Raw genomic sequence first — 19283 nt, 5'->3', positions numbered from 1 at the left:
TGACCACTGACAGGTGAAGTGAATAACACTGATTATCTCTTCATCATGGCACCTGTTAATTGCAGCTCTTGTGGGGTGTTCCCAGTCTGCAGTGGTCAGTATCTATCGTGGGGAGTGAAACCTGGCCTGTGTGGTCCGATCCAACAGACGAGCTACTGTAGCTCAAATTGCTGAAGATGTTAATGCTGGTTCTGATAGAAAGGGACCAACACAATATTAGGAATAATGTTATGCCTGATCAGTGTATTTTAGTCATTATATGGATTTGCTGACAACTATTTTTTTGCCAGAACATGTGAGAGGCAAAATAAAACCTTGCTTGCGTTCAGAGTGCACTTAACATCCTTCCTGTCACAAGAGGTCCACTCGGCACTTAAAAGATTCATCTCTTATCCCTTGTACTAGAGCTGAGCTACATGATATTATCTACACAATATACACATACAAAGATTTTTATCATATTCTCTATGAACTTAATGTGTGTTCTTTATTTTATCTGATTCATTTTACAAAACGTCCTAACTTTTCTGGACATAGGGTAAGTTGCTGAAGACCCAACATTTTTCCAGTACACAATTTACATTCTAAATATTAGCACACCCAACAACTACGTGCTTGCACACACACAATCACCAAGTTTTTTTTGGATATAAAAGAACTAGCAACTGAAATCCAGGACCAGGTTTTAAGATGAGTTACTACTGAAAAGTAGTGGTACACAGATACAGAAGAGATTCACATTTAAACAACTTACCTGTTTAATTACTCTCACAAAACACTCCACACACTTGATCACACTATAAATATTTTATTGACAATTCTAAGATATAACAATTATTTTTTTTCAGAGCAGAATTTACTCATTTCTTTTCTTTCCCTGAAATGTTAGAAACGTACAAGAAGCCGAGTCCTTGGGACTCATTTAAACATTCTCTCACTAGCCTGAAGCTTATTAATTCTTCTACAGTACTAAAACATAAAGCTTGTTCTCTTTCTCCCTCAGATGAAATGCCTTTGATTCAGGTAAAAACGTTGTACGGCCCTGAGTAGAGAGAAAGAGCGTGTTGCTATTGCACAGTTAAGAATCCGCTTGTTCTGGATGGATGCTACTTTAACGAAGGCGTAGCTTCCGTCATCTCCCTTCCAGCAACTTTCGGAGGTTTTTCTGAATCTGTAAAGAAGCGGTGCAGAAGATGCTTAGAAACCACTGTGCAACCACTATTGAATTAATTTATTTACATTATCAAATTAAACTTTATTCTGAAATTACGTTTTTGAACGCTTTAAAAACTCTATTATGCCAAAAAAAAGTCAATACATGATAAAACCACATTAAACGTTTTTTTTTGTGGCCCAGTTTGGTGATAGCCAATTTCCCCTTTGCACTCTAGCAACCCCTGCTCCTTGCACCACCACCGTGTCGGATTCTTACAGAGATTCTTGCACATATAAACTATCATGCTAGCGTTTGTGCATCAGTGTGGCCTCCCCATGTAGCCCCCTTACTCCCTCAGGTGCCACCAACTGTCTGTTGAGCTCTAGACCAGATCAATGGTGCCACTGAGACTTTGACTTGCACTGCTGTGCCAATACGGTATAACAATTTAATATAAGCAAGTTTATTTCCCATTTTTAAGTGCTATCTTGACTGGATGTTTTGGTAGTTGGGTTGCCATGTGTGTTTGTTTTTGCACATCAAAAGTGTGTGTCTGGCCGCTCAGGTGGCGCAGCGGTAAAAAGAAACGCGCTGCAACCAGGGCTGGATTCTGAGAAGCGTGGTATCGAATCCAGCCTTGCTTTACCGGTTCGAAGCCGAGTGGCTATATGAGCAACGATTGGCCGGTTGCTCATGTGGGGGGTGGGACAAAGAACCGGATGTGGGTCTCTCTCTGTCAGAATGCGATTGCGTTCTCTGCCGGCTGATTGGAGGCGCTTACACAGAGATGGGAGAGGGTGCCCTTAGGGTGTGTCTCTCCGCATGCAACGCTAGGTGGCGCCAAACTCGTCAATGTGTGGGTGGCAAAGATGCATCTGGCTGCTGCTCGTGTTTCGGAGGGGATACGGGTTAGCTTCAATCACCTCCGTCAGGGCAGGGTTCGGCATAGACAGAGAGGAAGCACGATGCTAATTGAACAATTGGATGCGCTAAAAGGGGAGAAAAAGGGGTAAAAAAAAAAAAAAAAAAAAGTGTCTGTAATTTTATGATGTACCTCGTACCTCCCTTTTACAGCCGAATTACAGAACACAGAAGGAAAAGCTGGTTCATCTTACAGTCATTCAAGCAAGAGATCAGTTTGTGAATTATTTACTAGGAACTCTAGAACTCGTTTGTAATTCGTAACACAAATGTGCAGAAGCTAAGTAAGCTGACTCCTAAGAAGTAAACTGCTTACAGAGCATTATCTAGCTGCCGGTATGTATTCGACAGTAAATAAAGCAAGGAAAAAAAACCCCCAAAAAAAACATTTCCTCTCCTACACTATACCATTTAAAAAAAAGAATGACAACTACATTGTGACATAATACCTTCCTGTTACAGCAGAATTACAGAAAACAAAAGGAAAACTGGTTCATCTTGGTTTGTGAATTATTTCCTACTCTCGAGCCATCATCTGAACAGTGCACTTACTTTTTCTAATTTGAACAGGTTTGAGGACAGCTCTCCGTAGATCTCGGCATTGGCTGCTGCTTGGGATCGATGAAAAATTGCATTTCTGAGAAGAGAAAGCAATGCTATTAGCCAGATCTATTAAGTCTAGAGAAGGTTGTTAAACATTATAGGTCTAAGAGCGGGTGGGAATGAAGACTGGGTTCGGTTCCCAGGTTAAGCGGTTTGGGTCCTTTCTGTGTGGAGTTTGCATGTTCTCCCTGTGTCTGTATGGGTTTCCTACAGGAGCTCCGGTTTCCTCCCACAGTCCAAATACATGTAAGTGAGGTCAATTAGAGATTTGGAAAATTGTCTATTATGGTGTTAAGAAAAATGACTTTAAAATCCTAATAAACAAATGAACACCTCCAATATTTCAAGTTTTAGATTAGATAGGTTACTAAATTTAGTTACTATCGACGTTGTTGTCTTTGTGTTACAGATTAAAACTCTTTGTGAGCCAAACAATGTGGAAGAGCTGAGGGATTTAGAACGTGTTTGGGCTTGGCCGTTCCTGATTTAGGTGTAGCTGAAAGCTTGCTTTGCAACAGCATTCCCCAAACATGATCTCGTTACTAAAGCTCTACCTAATTCACAGTCGTGAAAATCACGTCATGGACCGTGAAATGAGCCTTTTGCACTATGAGGCGGTCCTAGTGTAACCGAGTGTCTTTAGAGTTTGCTGAGTTTAATAAGCAAGAAATAAACTGAAGCATAATACTTTACTGGCTTGTTCTTTTAAGGCGCAGCACAGACTACACAGAGATGATCACGTGTGTAGAGAAGCACACTTTTCCTTTGATTATGAAATCCACAAAGGGACAAAATGCACTCAATGCAATGTATGTAAACACATACATCAAACATTGTCAGCACACTACAGCACAGAAAAGTCTGTTACACTAAAAATCCTATGGCAATTCAGTCAGCAATCGATTAGTGTCCAAAATGTCCAAGATGTCGAAGTCTAAAGCAGCTAAAAATACAACTCGAGTAACTGAGTTTGGGAAAACTCCCAACCAATTCTGTGGACGCAAGGGGGGTGGGGGGTTTGTCAAAACACGGATGAGTATTTTCGTCTTTAAGACCGTCGCTGGATGTTCTAGGTTTATTAAGGTAAGCTGTGCTTGTAGCTTCCATTTATTCTATCATTCAATTTATGAGTGTAATTTAATGACTGCCTTGAAATGTGGCACTTTTCCACTCATCACAGTTCACAACTGTACCCATCTGAATAGGGAAAATCTGACAGTTTAAATACGTATTTTGACGATAAATTGAACAATAGAAGGAAATCTGTCCTCCTCTCAGTCTTAAACAGTGCTACATAAAACAAAACCTAGCAGATAAAGATCAGACCAAGCAAAAACACAGAATCAGCAACGTTTAAAAGCAACATGCTGTGCTTTTTTCCGGTCATTGTCCCCCTATTTTAAGTCGAACCCGTCCGAAACTTACTCGAGCGAATTTTCTCCCATGGAGCCGAAAGAGTTCAGGCGCTGCTCGAGGGCCAGGATCTTAAAAGCCATGTAGCACGAGGACAAGACGAGGACACACACCCTGCCGAGACACAAGGGAGTGAAACCAAGAGTGAAAACTTGTAGCTATACTACAATAACGCAGAACTTGTCATGACTAGTAGGAGCAGATGAGCAAGTCGGTCAGATTCAATTATGCAAAATGTCACAGCAGTTACTTACAAGAACAGATAGATGAGGAGAAGAGTGTTGAGAGACGGATGGAGCGATCGCTCCTGCTGACTGGCATCTGATACTGCTTTAGCCGAACCTAAAGAGGAAAACATACGACAGTGAGAAGTTGTTTGCTACAGGATTGCCATGTCCAGTCTTCTGAACAGGTTATGCTATTCTCATCAGGGTCATGGTGGGTTCAATTCATTGGGTGAAAGGCAGTTAACACCCTGGACATGTCGCCAGTCCATTACAGTACCTCCAATTAACCTGACTGCATGTTTTTGGACTTGTGGGAGGAAACCAGGACACAGGGAGAACAGGCAAACTTCAGACAGAAAGGACTCTAAACATCCTTTGGGGGAAATCAAACCCAGGCCGTTCCTGCTGTGAGGCAACAGTGCTACCCTTATCCTAAATTAATAAATCCTTAAGAACTTAATCATTTACATGTGCGGCATTTAGTAGACACTTTTATCCAAAGCGACTTACAGTTATGACTGAATATAATTTAGGTTTAAGGGCCCTGCTCAGGGGCCCACCAGTGGTACTGTGGCTTGAACCAGCAACCTTCTGATTACTAGTCCAGAACTTTAAATGCTAAGCTACCACTGTCCCAAGAAATTACAGCACTCAATATTTTCAAGGCGTCTCCCATCTAGGTACTGACTGAGCCCAACCCTGCTTAGTTTCTGACATCGGATGAGATTTGACTGAACCCCCCCCCAATTAAATGTTGCAAGCATTTAATTTAGTTTAACTCATTTTAACACACGTTCGCAACATGTGGTTAAAATAAAACACCCAAATACCGTAATCAGGGGTGCAATATGGTATAGTTTCTGTCTTCCATGAGATCCAAACTGTAACTGTCACGGTTAAAAAACAGAGCTAAGATGTTTTGGTAACACACTCTGACTTCTGCTTGGCTGGAAAATAGCCTGCAGCTATAAGCCTACTGGGAATTTGCAGGTAACACAACGACATATAAAGAGCTTGTTTGGAATGTAATTTTCTCTCATACCGTTGTGATGTTTTGTGCCGGCGGTCTGCATGTGAATATCGGCGTGGACGGCCATCTCTCCGCTCTTCATCGCATCCATGAAGTTCTCTGTGAGCGGAGGGAACTCTGAGAAGAACATGAGGAAAAAATGGTTACATAACATTGATGTACTTTATGTAATAGTGATTAGGGACGCTGCTTTCAAAATAGGCTCCTAAGGGTATTGGGACCTTTATTCCATTGACTACCAGTCCAGTAACAAACACAGTTTTAGTACTTGCGCAGGGGGAAAAGGTCCAAATGTTTGTACTTTTATTGTATAAATATTAAATTGATATTTGCTTGATAAGGATAATCCACTATTTGAACCTTATTCAAATACCACAAGAGTTAAAATGAACACACAGCATAAATCAGCAGCCTGTTAACAAATAAAAAAGCCAAAACCAAAGCTTGCCAACAAAAGACAGCTCTTAAAGTATGTTCATACCCTCAGTTTTTGGCAACGGGAGGGGCGACACAAAAGTTGAACAAAGTTTATCTTTGTGCAAATTAGGATTGAAGCAATGTGGCGACCTGAAGGAATTGAGCATTAAGCAGAGATCCATCTAGGAATCAAACCCAGGACCTTCTCGATGTGAGGTGACAGTGCTACCCACCGATAGGAAGTATTTTATCATAATTGATTTTAATGAATTATTTACATCAGCCTAAAATATATGCAGTTCCACTGGACCATGGAACACATTAACAGGTTTCCCATACAATCCTTTTTGGAAAAATTACCTTAAAACTCGATGTCTTTATCTCGATGTCACAGAACTAAGTGGCATCGAGTTTCAGGGTACCACTGTTTATGTTCTACACAGATGTGCTTTTAAAGTTAGACAGTGGTAGCCTAGTGGGTAGAGCTTTGGGCTATCAATCTGAAGATTGTCAGTTCTACTCCAGGCTCTGCTATTCAGCCACTGTTGGGCTCTTGCCCAAGGTCCTTAACCTAGTCTGCTCCAGGGGTGGTGTACAATGGCTGACCCTGTGCTCTGACCCCAGCTTCCAAAACAAGGGATATGCAGAAAAAGAATTACATTGTACTGAACTCGTGTATATGTATATAGGACAAATAAAGGCATTCATTCATTCATCAAAGGACATGAGGATACACACCGGTCATCTTTTCATAGTCTGGAGTTTGGGAGCCTGAGCTGCTGCTTTCCAGCATGTCCTGCCTTCTCTGACGCACAACCCTGTCCAGATCTGAGAAATCAGCTGAAAAGTCCTACACACACACACATACATACACACACACACACACACACACCTGCTTATACATGTTCAATGTCATCACGGGTCAAACAGACAATGAGCTAGTCTTTTACGTGGTAGAAAGCATACAAACACTGACATCATCAGAACCTGCACATGCGCTGTTATTGTACCGTGTGGCTTTGTTCTTGAATTCACATGGAAAATGTACTAGAGGGACGGAAATGAGGCAGTGTATGCACGGCACAGGCAAATCAGCACTAACCAGAGGAAGCGATGAAGGGCAGTCCCCTCGAAAGCTGTTCTCTGCTGATGATGTGATAGGTGTGCTGCCTGCATTCTCTCTCTGTAACAGGGAAAAAATACAAACTAATAATCATGTCACAAGCACATATAAAAGAGAAACACTATAACATAAATAAAGAAATACCTTATACTTACATGTAAATGAGCACAGACTGAAAGTAGAAACTTGTATGTGGTGTCCCGGGACAGGAATGACACAAATACATGCTGTACAAACAAGCAAGGAAGAGAAAAAATATAATTATAGTCACAGATAAATAAATAATAGATGGATAAATACTTTATTTATCCAGAGGGAAATTATTGGCCTCCAGTATTTGAACAAGGAAAAGAAAAGAAACTAAAACAAATACAAATAAAGTAAGTAAGGTGTAGTGAATGTACAACCGGCATAGATACAATACACTGTATGCAAAAAAGTATGTGCAAATTGTGCATCTGGTACAATAATAATAATAGGAGGTATAAATATATACAATGTTTTGGTTATGGGTACAAGTATATACAATAGGACCAATAATATACATGTATATACTGTATGTAGGCATATATAGGGATAAATACTAAATATAAAACATATCAGATATAGGTATGAATGAGTATAACAGTGCAGACAATAATAATATATGTAGATAATAATAATATACATTATAACCGATATATACTTATAGGTATGAATATAAAAATGTAGGGCATTCGGCCAGTTTATGTTTTATAGTGATGGGTGTCTGACAATCTTCACATAGTGTGGGGTCTTTCCTTCATATTACATGGAGGTGTGCCAGTCTGGAATGGCCTATTTTACATCTAGTGTAGGGTTACTTGATCTATGAGTTTTCCACAGTGTATTTTTGGTTTGTTCCTGACGTTGGGGTGTATCATGTATGGTTTGTTTATTTGTGTGTTCCATTGAAGTTGCCATTTATTTCTGAAGTAGTTGTTTATGAGGGGTTTGGTGTCCATTGGTGGTATTTTAACAGTAATTTAATAATAATTAAGAGAACCCTATACCCACAACTAGATTTTAGCCCAGATATGAGTCTCTTTCTTTAAATCAAAAATTTTTTACACTTCTAAATCTGTGCCTGTTTGGAAACCGTGCAGAAGAAAAAAAGTGTCTCTATAAATGTGTAAGGTTTTGGAAATCTTTTGGACTTTGCCCTGTTGGTGTAATAAAATGATCTCCCACGGGTTTAATCATGTTGTAACCCAACTTTAGGTTAACCAGACTATCAGTAGATTTTAAAACCAGCAATACTATTTAGGGGTTGAATAACTTAACAAAATATCCTATTACTGTAAAATACTACATTATTCATTTGCATAAAAAATCCAGTGTTGATATTTCAGATTGGAACTGTAAGTCACACTGGATGAAAGCACCTGCTAAATTATGTTCACGTAAACACACTTACGTAAACTCAGAGGTTTACAGGAGGTAACTGGGTGGCACACATAAGGGACACTCACCCTCTCAGTTGCAGTTGTGATAACGAGCGCATTTGGCACCAATAGGGCAGTTTTTGTCTTCTTTATAAATGTAACAGACAAAACAGGGATGACGATCTGTAATGGGAAAGATTATTCATGTGTTAAATAAGTTTTCTTTAATTTCAGATTAATCTGGAATTTACACTTCTGCATAAGATAGAGATTAAAAAAACATTGGTAGTACCTTGGTATCTCTGCCAAACACTTTGGAATGGAAACAAATCCAGTTATCAGAGACAAAAAGCCTCCCCTGATAAAGAATGTCCTTCTGTAGGGCGCAAGTGTAACCTGAAGAACAAAAGGAGCGATCGTTAGATAAGACAGAACAAAGTAGAGAAAGCCCTCACGCTACTGTGAGATCATTCAAGTGCAATAATCCTTCACACAATAGTGTAGATTTACAGATTGTTTAAAAAAATCTGAGTAATTGGGTTAAACTTCATTATTCAGGTAAATACGAGAATGTTAACATACTTTGTTGAAGGATTTCATCTTGGCTTATTTCTTTGAAAAGCTTATGATACTGTGCGTTCCCTTTGGAGAACTAAAAAAGAAAAAAAATCAAACAATGAGATGATTTACATGCTCAATATCTACACATTAAATAATAGAATAATAGAACAGCTCACATAATACGGTGAAATTACATAATGCTTAGTCATGTATTATAATAATAATAACTATATAAAAATACTACCTATTATTATTATTAAATAAGCATACAACAAAAAAAAAAATTCAATAAAAAAACAGCAAAGAATAGAATAGCTCACATAATATGGTAAAACTACATAATGCTTAGTCATGTATAACTATAACAAAAAAAATTTATAATAACTATAATACTTCGTATTATTTTATTATTATTATTATTATTATTATTATAATATAAGGAACATACAACCAAAAATATTTTAAAATAAAAAACAGCAAAGAATAATAGCTCACATAATATAGTGTAATTACATAAAGCTTATTTATTTGTATTTATAATAAAATAATATTAAACAAAATAAGTCATGTAAAATAATAAAAATAATAATTATTATTATTAGTAATCAATTATATTTATTAAATAAACATACAACCAGAAATAATTTTTTAAAATAAACATAGAATAACTCCCATTATATGGTGAATTTACATGATTATGTATACCTTGTATAATAATAATAAAATTATACATTATTATTATTATACTTAATAATAATAATACAAGTATAATAATACATTAATGATATAATAATATAATATAATAATATAATATAATAATATAATAATTATAATTCGCTACTGTTGTTGTTATTATTATTTGACAATAAACATACAACCAACACACTCCACCTTCAGCGTTAAATGTTATTTTTTTTTCTTTTTCATACCCTATTTTACTTTATACCTGGCTGTATTGTGATTTCTTCCTCTCGATCTTTGACTCGCTGTCCGTCGGACTTTGTAAAGGTGAGAGTTGGTCAGGAGGTTTAGATCTATAAACAACAGAAATCAAGCTTTTGATGAGCACATTTTTCTCCTTGAGATTCTTTACATTTCAATTAAGACCTAACAAATGCTCTTTGACTGGGTTGTCACAAATTCCCACATAAACAATTCAGCATTTTGTGCAAAGCTTATTCAAAAAATTATTTCACTATAGTAAAGCATCTATTTAAAAAAAAAAATAAAAATAAAATAACAAAGCACACATTAACTGACCCATTAAATCAAAACCACTAAAAGGCATGGACAAATTAAACTTAAATACATTTTATTAGCTATTATTTCCTATTGCCAATTTGTAACACTGACTTTTCTTGAACTAATGTGAAAAAACCTTGTTACAGGGACAGACTGTTTTTTACCCTCAGGAAAGAAATAAAACGTCAACACAAGGTTTAGAAAGTAAACTCCATGCTCCACTCTCTGGTGCACGTTGCATAAGTGTGTTTACATAGTCACATGGTCTGTAAACACTGCACTGGCACGTACAGGTAGCAATCCCGGTTGGTCATGCGTTTAGGGCAGCTGCAGTCACTCCGGTAGTGCGAAAGCGATCAAATAACAACTCGAATTTCCACTTGAACCAATTATAGTCTGCCAACCTAGACATTTGCATCTTTGGTTTTGAACTGGAACTGAGGGTAATGTAGTACTGGAAATGTACCTCTGGTATTCCAGGGTTTTTTTTATATAGATTTTATGTAATCCAGGTTTTTTAAAAACATACTTTGCTTTTCTCATGGTTGTGCTTTCCATTCAATAACAACTTGTGCATTGTGGATAGGGTCAGTGTCATCCTGGAAAAGAGCACTTCACCTATCAGATTAGAAATAAGCAATCATATTGATGAGATCAGTCAGTACTTTGTACTCAGTACTTAATTTGAAGTCCACTTTTTTCTCCAAAGAGAAGAGATGGACCAATCGCAACCAGTTGCTCTTGATATGCATCACAATGGGGTTCATGGTGGTTGAAGTCAAGGATCTGTGCAGGCTGCTGGAATTCCTCTACACCAGACAGATCAAGTCATGAATTTCGGGACCTCTACTTGTGGATGGGGCACAGCCATGGGGTAACGGTAATGTTTTGGGGCTGCTTTGCTTCCTCTGGACACTGGAAACATATGCACTACAGAATATGGAGATCCTAGAAATCCTAGAAAAAAAACGTCATGCCTTTTGGGAAGGAGCTGAAGCTTGGGCGACACTGGACCTTCCAACAGGACAACGATCCCAAGCATACCTCAAAGTCCACCAAGGATAGGGTTTAGAAGAAGTCCTGGAAGATTCTGGATTCTGGAACCTTATTGAAAATCTTTGGTTGGATTTGAAGAAGGTGGTTGCAGCATGCAAATCCAAAAATATGAGCAAACTGGAGTTCATTGCTCATGAGGAATGGAATAAGATTGGTCAGAAACGCTGCCAGTTGGTGTATGAATTTCAGAAGCTCTATTACTATAGATACTACAGACGCTTGTCATGAATAACTCTGAGACTGCAGTAGTCACATATAAATGTATATTAGTTGTCAAGCTATTTCAATTGTTCTTGTTTGATTGGTTTACTGCAAACAGCTGAAAGTTTGAACATTTCACTAATAAACCTACATTGCAGTGAGGGTTTAAATCATTTGATTTATTTTATATAATCAATTTTACACATATACTTGGAAAAAGCTGATTTTATATGTCATTTTTGCCAGTGGATGTGGTCTATCTTGGTTCATTTCTCTTCAGAGTGATATTATTAGTATTTATGAAAACTACTAAAGGGCTAAAATACCACTCCCACTACTTCTAGGTTATAATAATAATAATAATAATACATTTTATTTATATAGCGCTTTTCAAGATACTCAAAGACGGTTATGATTATTATCATAACCACATCCTGAGTGTGTATGGAAAAGCATGACCAGGTCTCACCTCGTGACGGGGGATTTTATTCTACTCTCTGACAGATATGACTCCATTTCGATAGGCAGCTGAGAATCGTTCCCCGACTTTCCTCCTTTCTTCTGCTTCTCCTCCACATTTTCGGTCTCCAAGCTGTGAATGTGCAACAATCGAGAAAATTATTATCATAACATACATCTAGAATCTACCCAACTAGTACTAATTAAATAAAACAAAGCCAAGTAATATTATTTCAAAAATACAGTTGCAATATCAAACAACACAAAGCTAAACACCAACTTCTGTCAGCGTTCCTGACCAATCACAGCCCATTCCTAATGACCAATAGCCTCCAGTTCACTAACATTCTTGGGTTTGTGTACCTCAAACGCCTTCTTTAAATCCAGCCAAAGATTTTCAATCGAATTCAAATCATGTGACTGTGGAGACCAAGACTTGGTGTACTTGAGGTATGCTTGGGATTATTGTCCTGTTGCAAGGTCCAATGTTGCCCAAGCTTCAGCTTTCTCACAGAAGGCATGACGTTTTCACCTAGGATTTCCTGATACTTGGTTGAATCTACAGTATCTCGCCCTCCATATGCTGCAGGTTTCCAGTGACGGAGAAAGCAAAGCAGCCCCAAAACATCATCGAGCCACCACCATTCTACATACTTTTTCCAACACTTCACAGAACAGAATCCCAAAACTTCTGTGTTTTATTTATATGGTTTTGAGCATACTGGACCCAACTTGTCTTGTGTTTTTGAGTCAGTAGAGGTGTACGTCTTGGAGTTAGAGCATGGAGACCTTCAGGGTTTATTTTGCACCTTGCTGTGATGACAGAAACCTCTTTCTGCAGGTCCTTTGCAGTCACTCAAGGGGTTTTGACCACATGCCTCCTAAGGAATCTGGTGGCAGCCAGTAATAGCTTTCGTTTTTGCCACGTCCAGGTAGTATGACCCGTGTTCCTTTAATTTTAACCTTTATTGTTTGTGCAAGAAAATTATCTTTTCTTTTTGGACTTTTGGACAGTTCTCCTGACTGGCTATATTTCTAACAGTCAACAAACCGCTAGCCAGTCCAGTGTGTATGTGTGGAAAGTGAGCTCTTATGAGGGATCCTATTCAGGGGGTTGAATGTCTGAGACCGTAGTGGCATTTTGTGTTAAATATGGAGAAACCACTCGTTATATTACTGTGGTGAGCGATTTATATTGTTGTGGTTTGACTGGTTTATTAGAAATTGATGACAGTTTGTACATTTGCAATAGGATAGAATATTTTTTTAATACAATCAAATTACTGTCATCATTTTTTAATATAGTCACCATTCTTCATAAAGCATATATACTATTTATATACAGTAAAAGTATCTGAACACTAATTGTATTTATTTATTTATGGTGATTCAGTCACACCCATTGCTAACGTGCAAACTCAAGCATGCAAAATAAAATATTTGCTTTCAACTTTGTGTCTGTTCAAGCATGATCGTGCACACAGTGAGGTCCACAAAGACACAGATTGTGTTTAGTTTTGAGGACTCCAGTGTCCTGCTCAAAGCCCTGACCTTAAGCGCATTGATTACCTCAAATTGGAAAACTGATTGAACGCCTGGCCTTCTTATCTAATCAGTTCCTGAATTCACAATCGCTCTTTTGACTGAAAAGACACAATTCGCCACAGATGAACTCTGAATTTGATTAAAAGGCTCATTCCAGAAGAGTGAAGGCTGTTACAGCAACAAAGCAACAATGTATGAAAACGAAACACAAAGTGAAATCTACTTAATTAATAAAATCTTGGCAAACTGGTCCCACTGTGGTTTACAAGAAACATGGACAAGTTCATTTTGTGGTTATGTGCCTGTTAAAATTAGTTTAATTATTATTACTTTAGTCAGCAACCCATTTTTTGCTCCGAGACCCACCCAGGGTTGAAGAACCCTGATAGCGTATGTATTTTTTTACAGTACCTTTAATGTAAAATCAAAAACATCTAAACAACTAGCATGATGGGACAGCTGGTAAAGTGGATGCTGGACAGCTGAGCTTTGAAGTTTTTTTGCAATCCTCTCTATTGTCTGCACGATTTCATCAAAGCACCACCAGGTTTACAGTGTAGATAAGAATGTATGCTGATTATATTGGAACCACTGTTTTATTACTGTTGACCGACTTGGTAATTTGTATGTCCTGCACTTTCTACAGCTTTTAAACCGGAGCTGAATGACTGGAATTGGTTGGTTTTTACTCCAGAAATGCAATTAGCAGAGTTATATTATTGGAAAAGCCAGTTTGAGGTGGTTAAAGAACAACCCTACCTGCAACCCTAGTGGGATGAAGCAATTTTTAAAAGTAAATTGTCAAAAAACTTAAAATACATGGCTTTATGATGCTAAACAAGCTATAAACCTGATATTAAGTTCAAATCGGACAGAGACGTTTTTGAAAGGTTAAATATTTCAGATTGCATATGTAACATTTATATAAAAAGGTTATATAACATTTTATTTTAGCCTTGAATTAAACTAAGCAGTTCCCATTTGTAGTGTTAGCCCAGGTGAATTTGTTTAGAAAAGCAGCTGGAAACTTGTCGAGGTTAAACAAAGTACGCCAAGAAGGCACATTTGCAAGTGAAACTGAATGGCACACATGAAGAGGTAAGTACGACCGAGCTTTAGCAGCATATAGTGTTTGACTGGGATTGGGAGGCGGTCACAGACGTACAAACCCCATTTATTTTTAAAGACATGTTTTCAAAGACAAATATAATTCTAGTTGTTAAACTGATGCCTGCAACACACTGAAAAAGCTGGGACGGAGGCATGTTTACAACTGTTTATATCACCTTTTACTTCAATTTAACTTTTGAATCATTTGAAAATTGAAGAGCAATTGTCACAGTTCTACAAGTGGAATTTTTGCCCATTCTTGCTATACACAACACCTTAACAGTCTGTGGTCACTGTTGTCTGATTCTCCTCTTCATGATGTGCCATACATTTTGAATAGGAGACAGATCTCAACTGCAGGCAGGCCAGTCTAGCATATGCACTCTATGTCTACATAGTCACGCTGTTGTAACCCATATAGAATAGTGTTTAACACTTGTGTCATTTTATGACGAGATAGGTATTATGTTTTTGTCTGCTTATTTTATCCTGTCTTTAGAATTTGGGCTATTATATATTTTTATTTGTATGGCTGCAAGGTAGGTTAATCCAGGACATTGTCTTAATAAAGCAGACATAAAGTTCCTGGAAAAAAAGATGCCTCTAAAATGCCCATATAAACCTCCACATCAGTGGTACCTCCTGGTACCAGGATCACCTTCATGCTGATGCACCTCCATGCCAGCACAGACGCTAGTTTTGCATGTTTTTTTTTTTTGCATTTATCTTTGGCACATAGAATCCAACATCTGTTTTTTCCCCCGATTCGTATACCTGCTGTCTTTCAGTGGATCTCTGGAACTTGCCCACGTTTCTGTGCAAAATGACTGTGTTAAGTGACAATGATTTCTGAAGTACTCCTGAGCCCATGTGACCATGTCCATCACAGTAGGATGACAGTTTCTCAAACAATACTGGCTGAGGGCTTGTTGATCACACACATTCAGCAGCGGTTTCCCCCGACTCCCTGAATCTTTTCATGATATTATGAACAGTATATGGTGAAAGACCTACATTTTTTGCAATCTTGAACTGAAAAGCATTAAACTGACTGACAATTCTCTCTCAATCCTTGCTTGCAGAGACTAGGTAGACACTTCATTAATACTTAATCTTGATAACCTCACCTGTTACCAGTTAAATTGCTAATTGTGGAACCGTCCAGAAAAGTGTTACTCTTATTTTGCCTTTGTCCCAACTTATTTGAGTGTTGCAGGTGTCACGTTTTTTTTTTTTTTTTTTTTATTATTATTATTTTTTCATCAAGACAATAAGCATTCACATCATGGTAAAAATATATATATTTTAACTGATGTCACAATTTTATGATGTAAATCGCATGATCCAGGTAAATCCACTCTGAAATCACACTGAATTTAAATGCTGCTTTTACGTATTAAACAAACCATCAGCTGTTTGACTAGGTGTGTAAAGAGGACGTCAAGAATGCAGCCTGTGTAGTCTGGAATGAAAATGGTGTGAAAAGTATTCACTTTCAGTTTAGCACTTTGTTATTTTAAGGGATTTTTCATCTCGCAGTGTGAGAATAAAGAACTACAATTGGAAATGTAGTTCTGTGCCAAGTAAATCAAATATTTTGATGTGACCAATTTTGCTGTCACTATAAAAGTTATTCAAGTTGATGCCTGTATTGTATTATAAATAAAACATTAGGAATAATATTAGAAACAATATGTATTTAAGTCATCATCAAATTATAATCATTTATTTGGTTTTATGATTAAAATATTTTAGAATAACGATAACGAACACATCATCTCTCACTTTGCCTCGGCTATATTGGGGTTTGGTAAACAGAATTTACAAAGTCTATATTGTTTGTTTGTTTATTAGGATTTTAACGTCATGTTTGACACTTTGGTTACATTCATGACAAGAACGGTACTCACTCATTACACTACAAGACTCATCAGTTCACAAGGTTATATCAAACACAGTTCTGGACAATTTAGTGTCTCCAATTCATCTCACTTGCATGTTTTTGGACTGTGGGAGGAAACCGGAGCTCCCGGAGGAAACCCACGCTGACACGGGTGATGTCTATATTGTATTAAAATAATACATTAGGAAGAATATTATACACGAGTCATCCTGCATATTATACGTGGCAGGGAAATATGAAAAAAAAAAAGTTATTAAGTACTGTTATTAAAATATTTGAGAATAATGAACAGAACATCTCTCACTTTGTCTTGGCTAGATTGGGGTTTGGGAAACAGAATTTACAAAGCTTAGCTTATTTTGTATTTATTTATGTTGAATAGTGTACTGGAGACGAATTTGATAAATTAACTAAGATTTTAGCTAAGATTTTATAAAATGGAAACATAGTAATAATTAATTCCTGATAGTATTTTGTCATCTTTCTCTTTGCTGATTATTTAATATAAATAAATGTAACAAACCTTTAAAACATAATTATTGCAGAATTAAAACGTAACACGAAAAAGAAATGTAACCTTATTCACAATGAAGTGAAAATTTGGATGCAGACATAAAGGATGCAGAGTTGTGCGAATCAAGAACTCAATTTCACCATAATTTCGACAGCACTGAAATGCAGCATTTTTTCATATCACGAGCAGACCACTGAATGAAGTCAAAACTAACAAAACAAACGTCTATAAATCAGCGCTTTCGACAATAACACGTAATTTCTAGTTTGTTTTCCTTTTCTAAAACAATTCTTGTGTTTAACATGTTCGAAAAAACCCACACAATGCGAAGTTAAACCGGTCTTTTTAAGTTTAAACAACTTTTTGAATGAAGTTAGCTTAGCGAGCTAAAGGCCTTTACTGCAGCTGCCTGATGCAGATGAGAAAATGAACCCGAACTCACTGGGTTTGTAATCGCTGATCTTTCCTCTCGGTTCGGACGGATTTTCCTCCTTCAGGCGATGATATCGGAGTCTGAACTCCGACTGTCTGCTCGATCATCAGCACCATGTTACTTCACAAACACTCACACACACAGTCACAGATCAGCGATCAGCGCTTTACTTTGAGCCGTATACATTGATACACGCTCACATTCACACACATACAAACACACACACACACACTGCTCCACACAAGCACCCTGGAGGAGTGTTATTAATTTTGGGAAGGAGGTCCTAGCTAGGAAAAGGAACCGGTGTGTGGGAAAAAGGAGAAATGTCGCCCTCTTTCTTCTCCACTGAGAAATACATCCGAAGAAACCGAGTGATCACATTCGATACAATGGGATTTAAAGCACTAGTCCAGTGATAGTCAACACTACATGCAGAGCTCTGCTGTGTGCTTATTTAATACAAAGCACAGACCCATTAAGATCAATCACGTTTGAAAACAAATAGCTCATCCATTGTAATTCATAACCCAATGTGTGATATTCAAGAACAGTACAATAACAAAAGATTACAGGCAGTTGGCACATCCATGCATAGACTAAATATGTCTTGACATGTTTCTGCACATCCTTGAGGTGGGGGTAAATCTGCTGGGATTGGAGGGTGGATTCTAAAGCATTCCTTCCATATTAACAACTGGCAGATTCTAACATTACACAAAGCTAGTGAGGATATGTTTATTTATCATTTTACATTTTTTTCTGAATATTTAGAGGAACATGCCAACACCCCTCCCCCCATATATATTGTGATTACAACCTTGATTTGCATTACTGATAAGTTTAAGGGTTTACAAAATATTCCTACATTCAATTGTTTGGTATCATTGTATGTAGGGTGGCACATGTGGTAGAATGGGTGCGGTGTAGCAACATGAGTCCTATGGACCTCAACAGGGACCTGGGTTTGATCCTCACCCTTGATCACTGTTTGGATAGTTAGAAGGAGTTTGTAATGTTTTTCCTATGTTTTTCCCATATCTTCCTGACTTTCCATGTCTAATCATGTCTGTGCAGATGCCCTCTGGCTATTCCGTTTTTTTTTCCCACCTCTCAAAACATTCAGAATATGTGAGAAAGTAAGTAAACGTGTAAATGAGTGTGATGGATTGGCATCTTCTACTCTTCGTTTGGGTGGTCGGTATGCAATGTCTGGTAAAAATGAATAAATGTAAGAGCAGGTTTAACAATATTTTAAATCATGAAAAACTCAGGTGTAGTGCATAACAAAAAAAAGACATGAGGTGCAGCACCAAAGTCAGTAGTCCTCCTACAAAAATGAGAACATGCTCCTTCTTTTGAGTCATGGTTAGGTTGGTTTGGTTTACTATGTTGTGTCATGTCAACCTTTGGAAATCCATGTATGAAATATCCTTAAGTAGTTTTAAACATAACTCTGGCCATACAGTCACTACAAATGACTGTGTTAAAATGTTTATGAATCTGTGTTTTAACTGCCTTTCCCAATAAAGATGATGGGTTCAAACACATTTAACATAAACGTTACTTTGTTATTGTTGTCGGTTACAAAGCTTTAGTGTCACTTTGTAAGTCACATAGACTACATTTAATTACCAATTTAAAAATTATCATAATTAATTTACTAATTTGAAAGCAGTCCTAAGACTGGCTTCACAAATGACTGATAAATAGATGCTGGGTTCTTTAGAAAAAAAGGCTATTTAAATGCTTTTTCATTAAGTGCATTAACATCACATCCTCAGGTGTGAATCTCTGTTAATGAACCTGTTAACTGAGTCGACTGGGGTTCTGTCTGGACCTGTTCCCTTTGTCATGCTTCACAGAAAGCTGCACAGCTGTCCAACTGAGTTTTTTTTTTAAACTCATAATTAGAAAACTCAACCAGTTTTATTTGATATAACACCCAATGTTTGAAAGCAAAAGATCA

At 37.4% G+C, this 19283-nt stretch overlaps 1 protein-coding gene across 1 annotated transcript; it reads right to left on the bottom strand.

The window, feature by feature from the left end:
• Positions 1-792: 792 nt before the first annotated feature.
• Positions 793-17529, bottom strand: LOC134332714 (GRAM domain-containing protein 2B-like). The gene is made up of 14 exons (XM_063014468.1): positions 17327-17529; positions 11823-11945; positions 9801-9888; positions 8876-8945; positions 8586-8689; positions 8381-8476; positions 7046-7117; positions 6870-6950; positions 6506-6617; positions 5363-5467; positions 4348-4435; positions 4106-4207; positions 2630-2714; positions 793-1171 (listed from the first exon to the last, which is right to left on the bottom strand). The coding sequence occupies exons 1-14, from the start codon at positions 17431-17433 to the stop codon at positions 1133-1135; spliced, it is 1272 nt and encodes a 423-aa protein (XP_062870538.1). The 5' UTR covers positions 17434-17529; the 3' UTR covers positions 793-1132.
• Between the last annotated feature and the right edge of the window lie 1754 nt (positions 17530-19283).

This window comes from Trichomycterus rosablanca, chromosome 18 (genome assembly GCF_030014385.1).
Source record: "Trichomycterus rosablanca isolate fTriRos1 chromosome 18, fTriRos1.hap1, whole genome shotgun sequence".
NCBI classification, from domain to species: Eukaryota; Metazoa; Chordata; class Actinopteri; order Siluriformes; family Trichomycteridae; genus Trichomycterus; species Trichomycterus rosablanca.
Note: the sequence above shows the minus strand (reverse complement) of the source record. Positions and strands in the feature narration are given on the sequence as shown.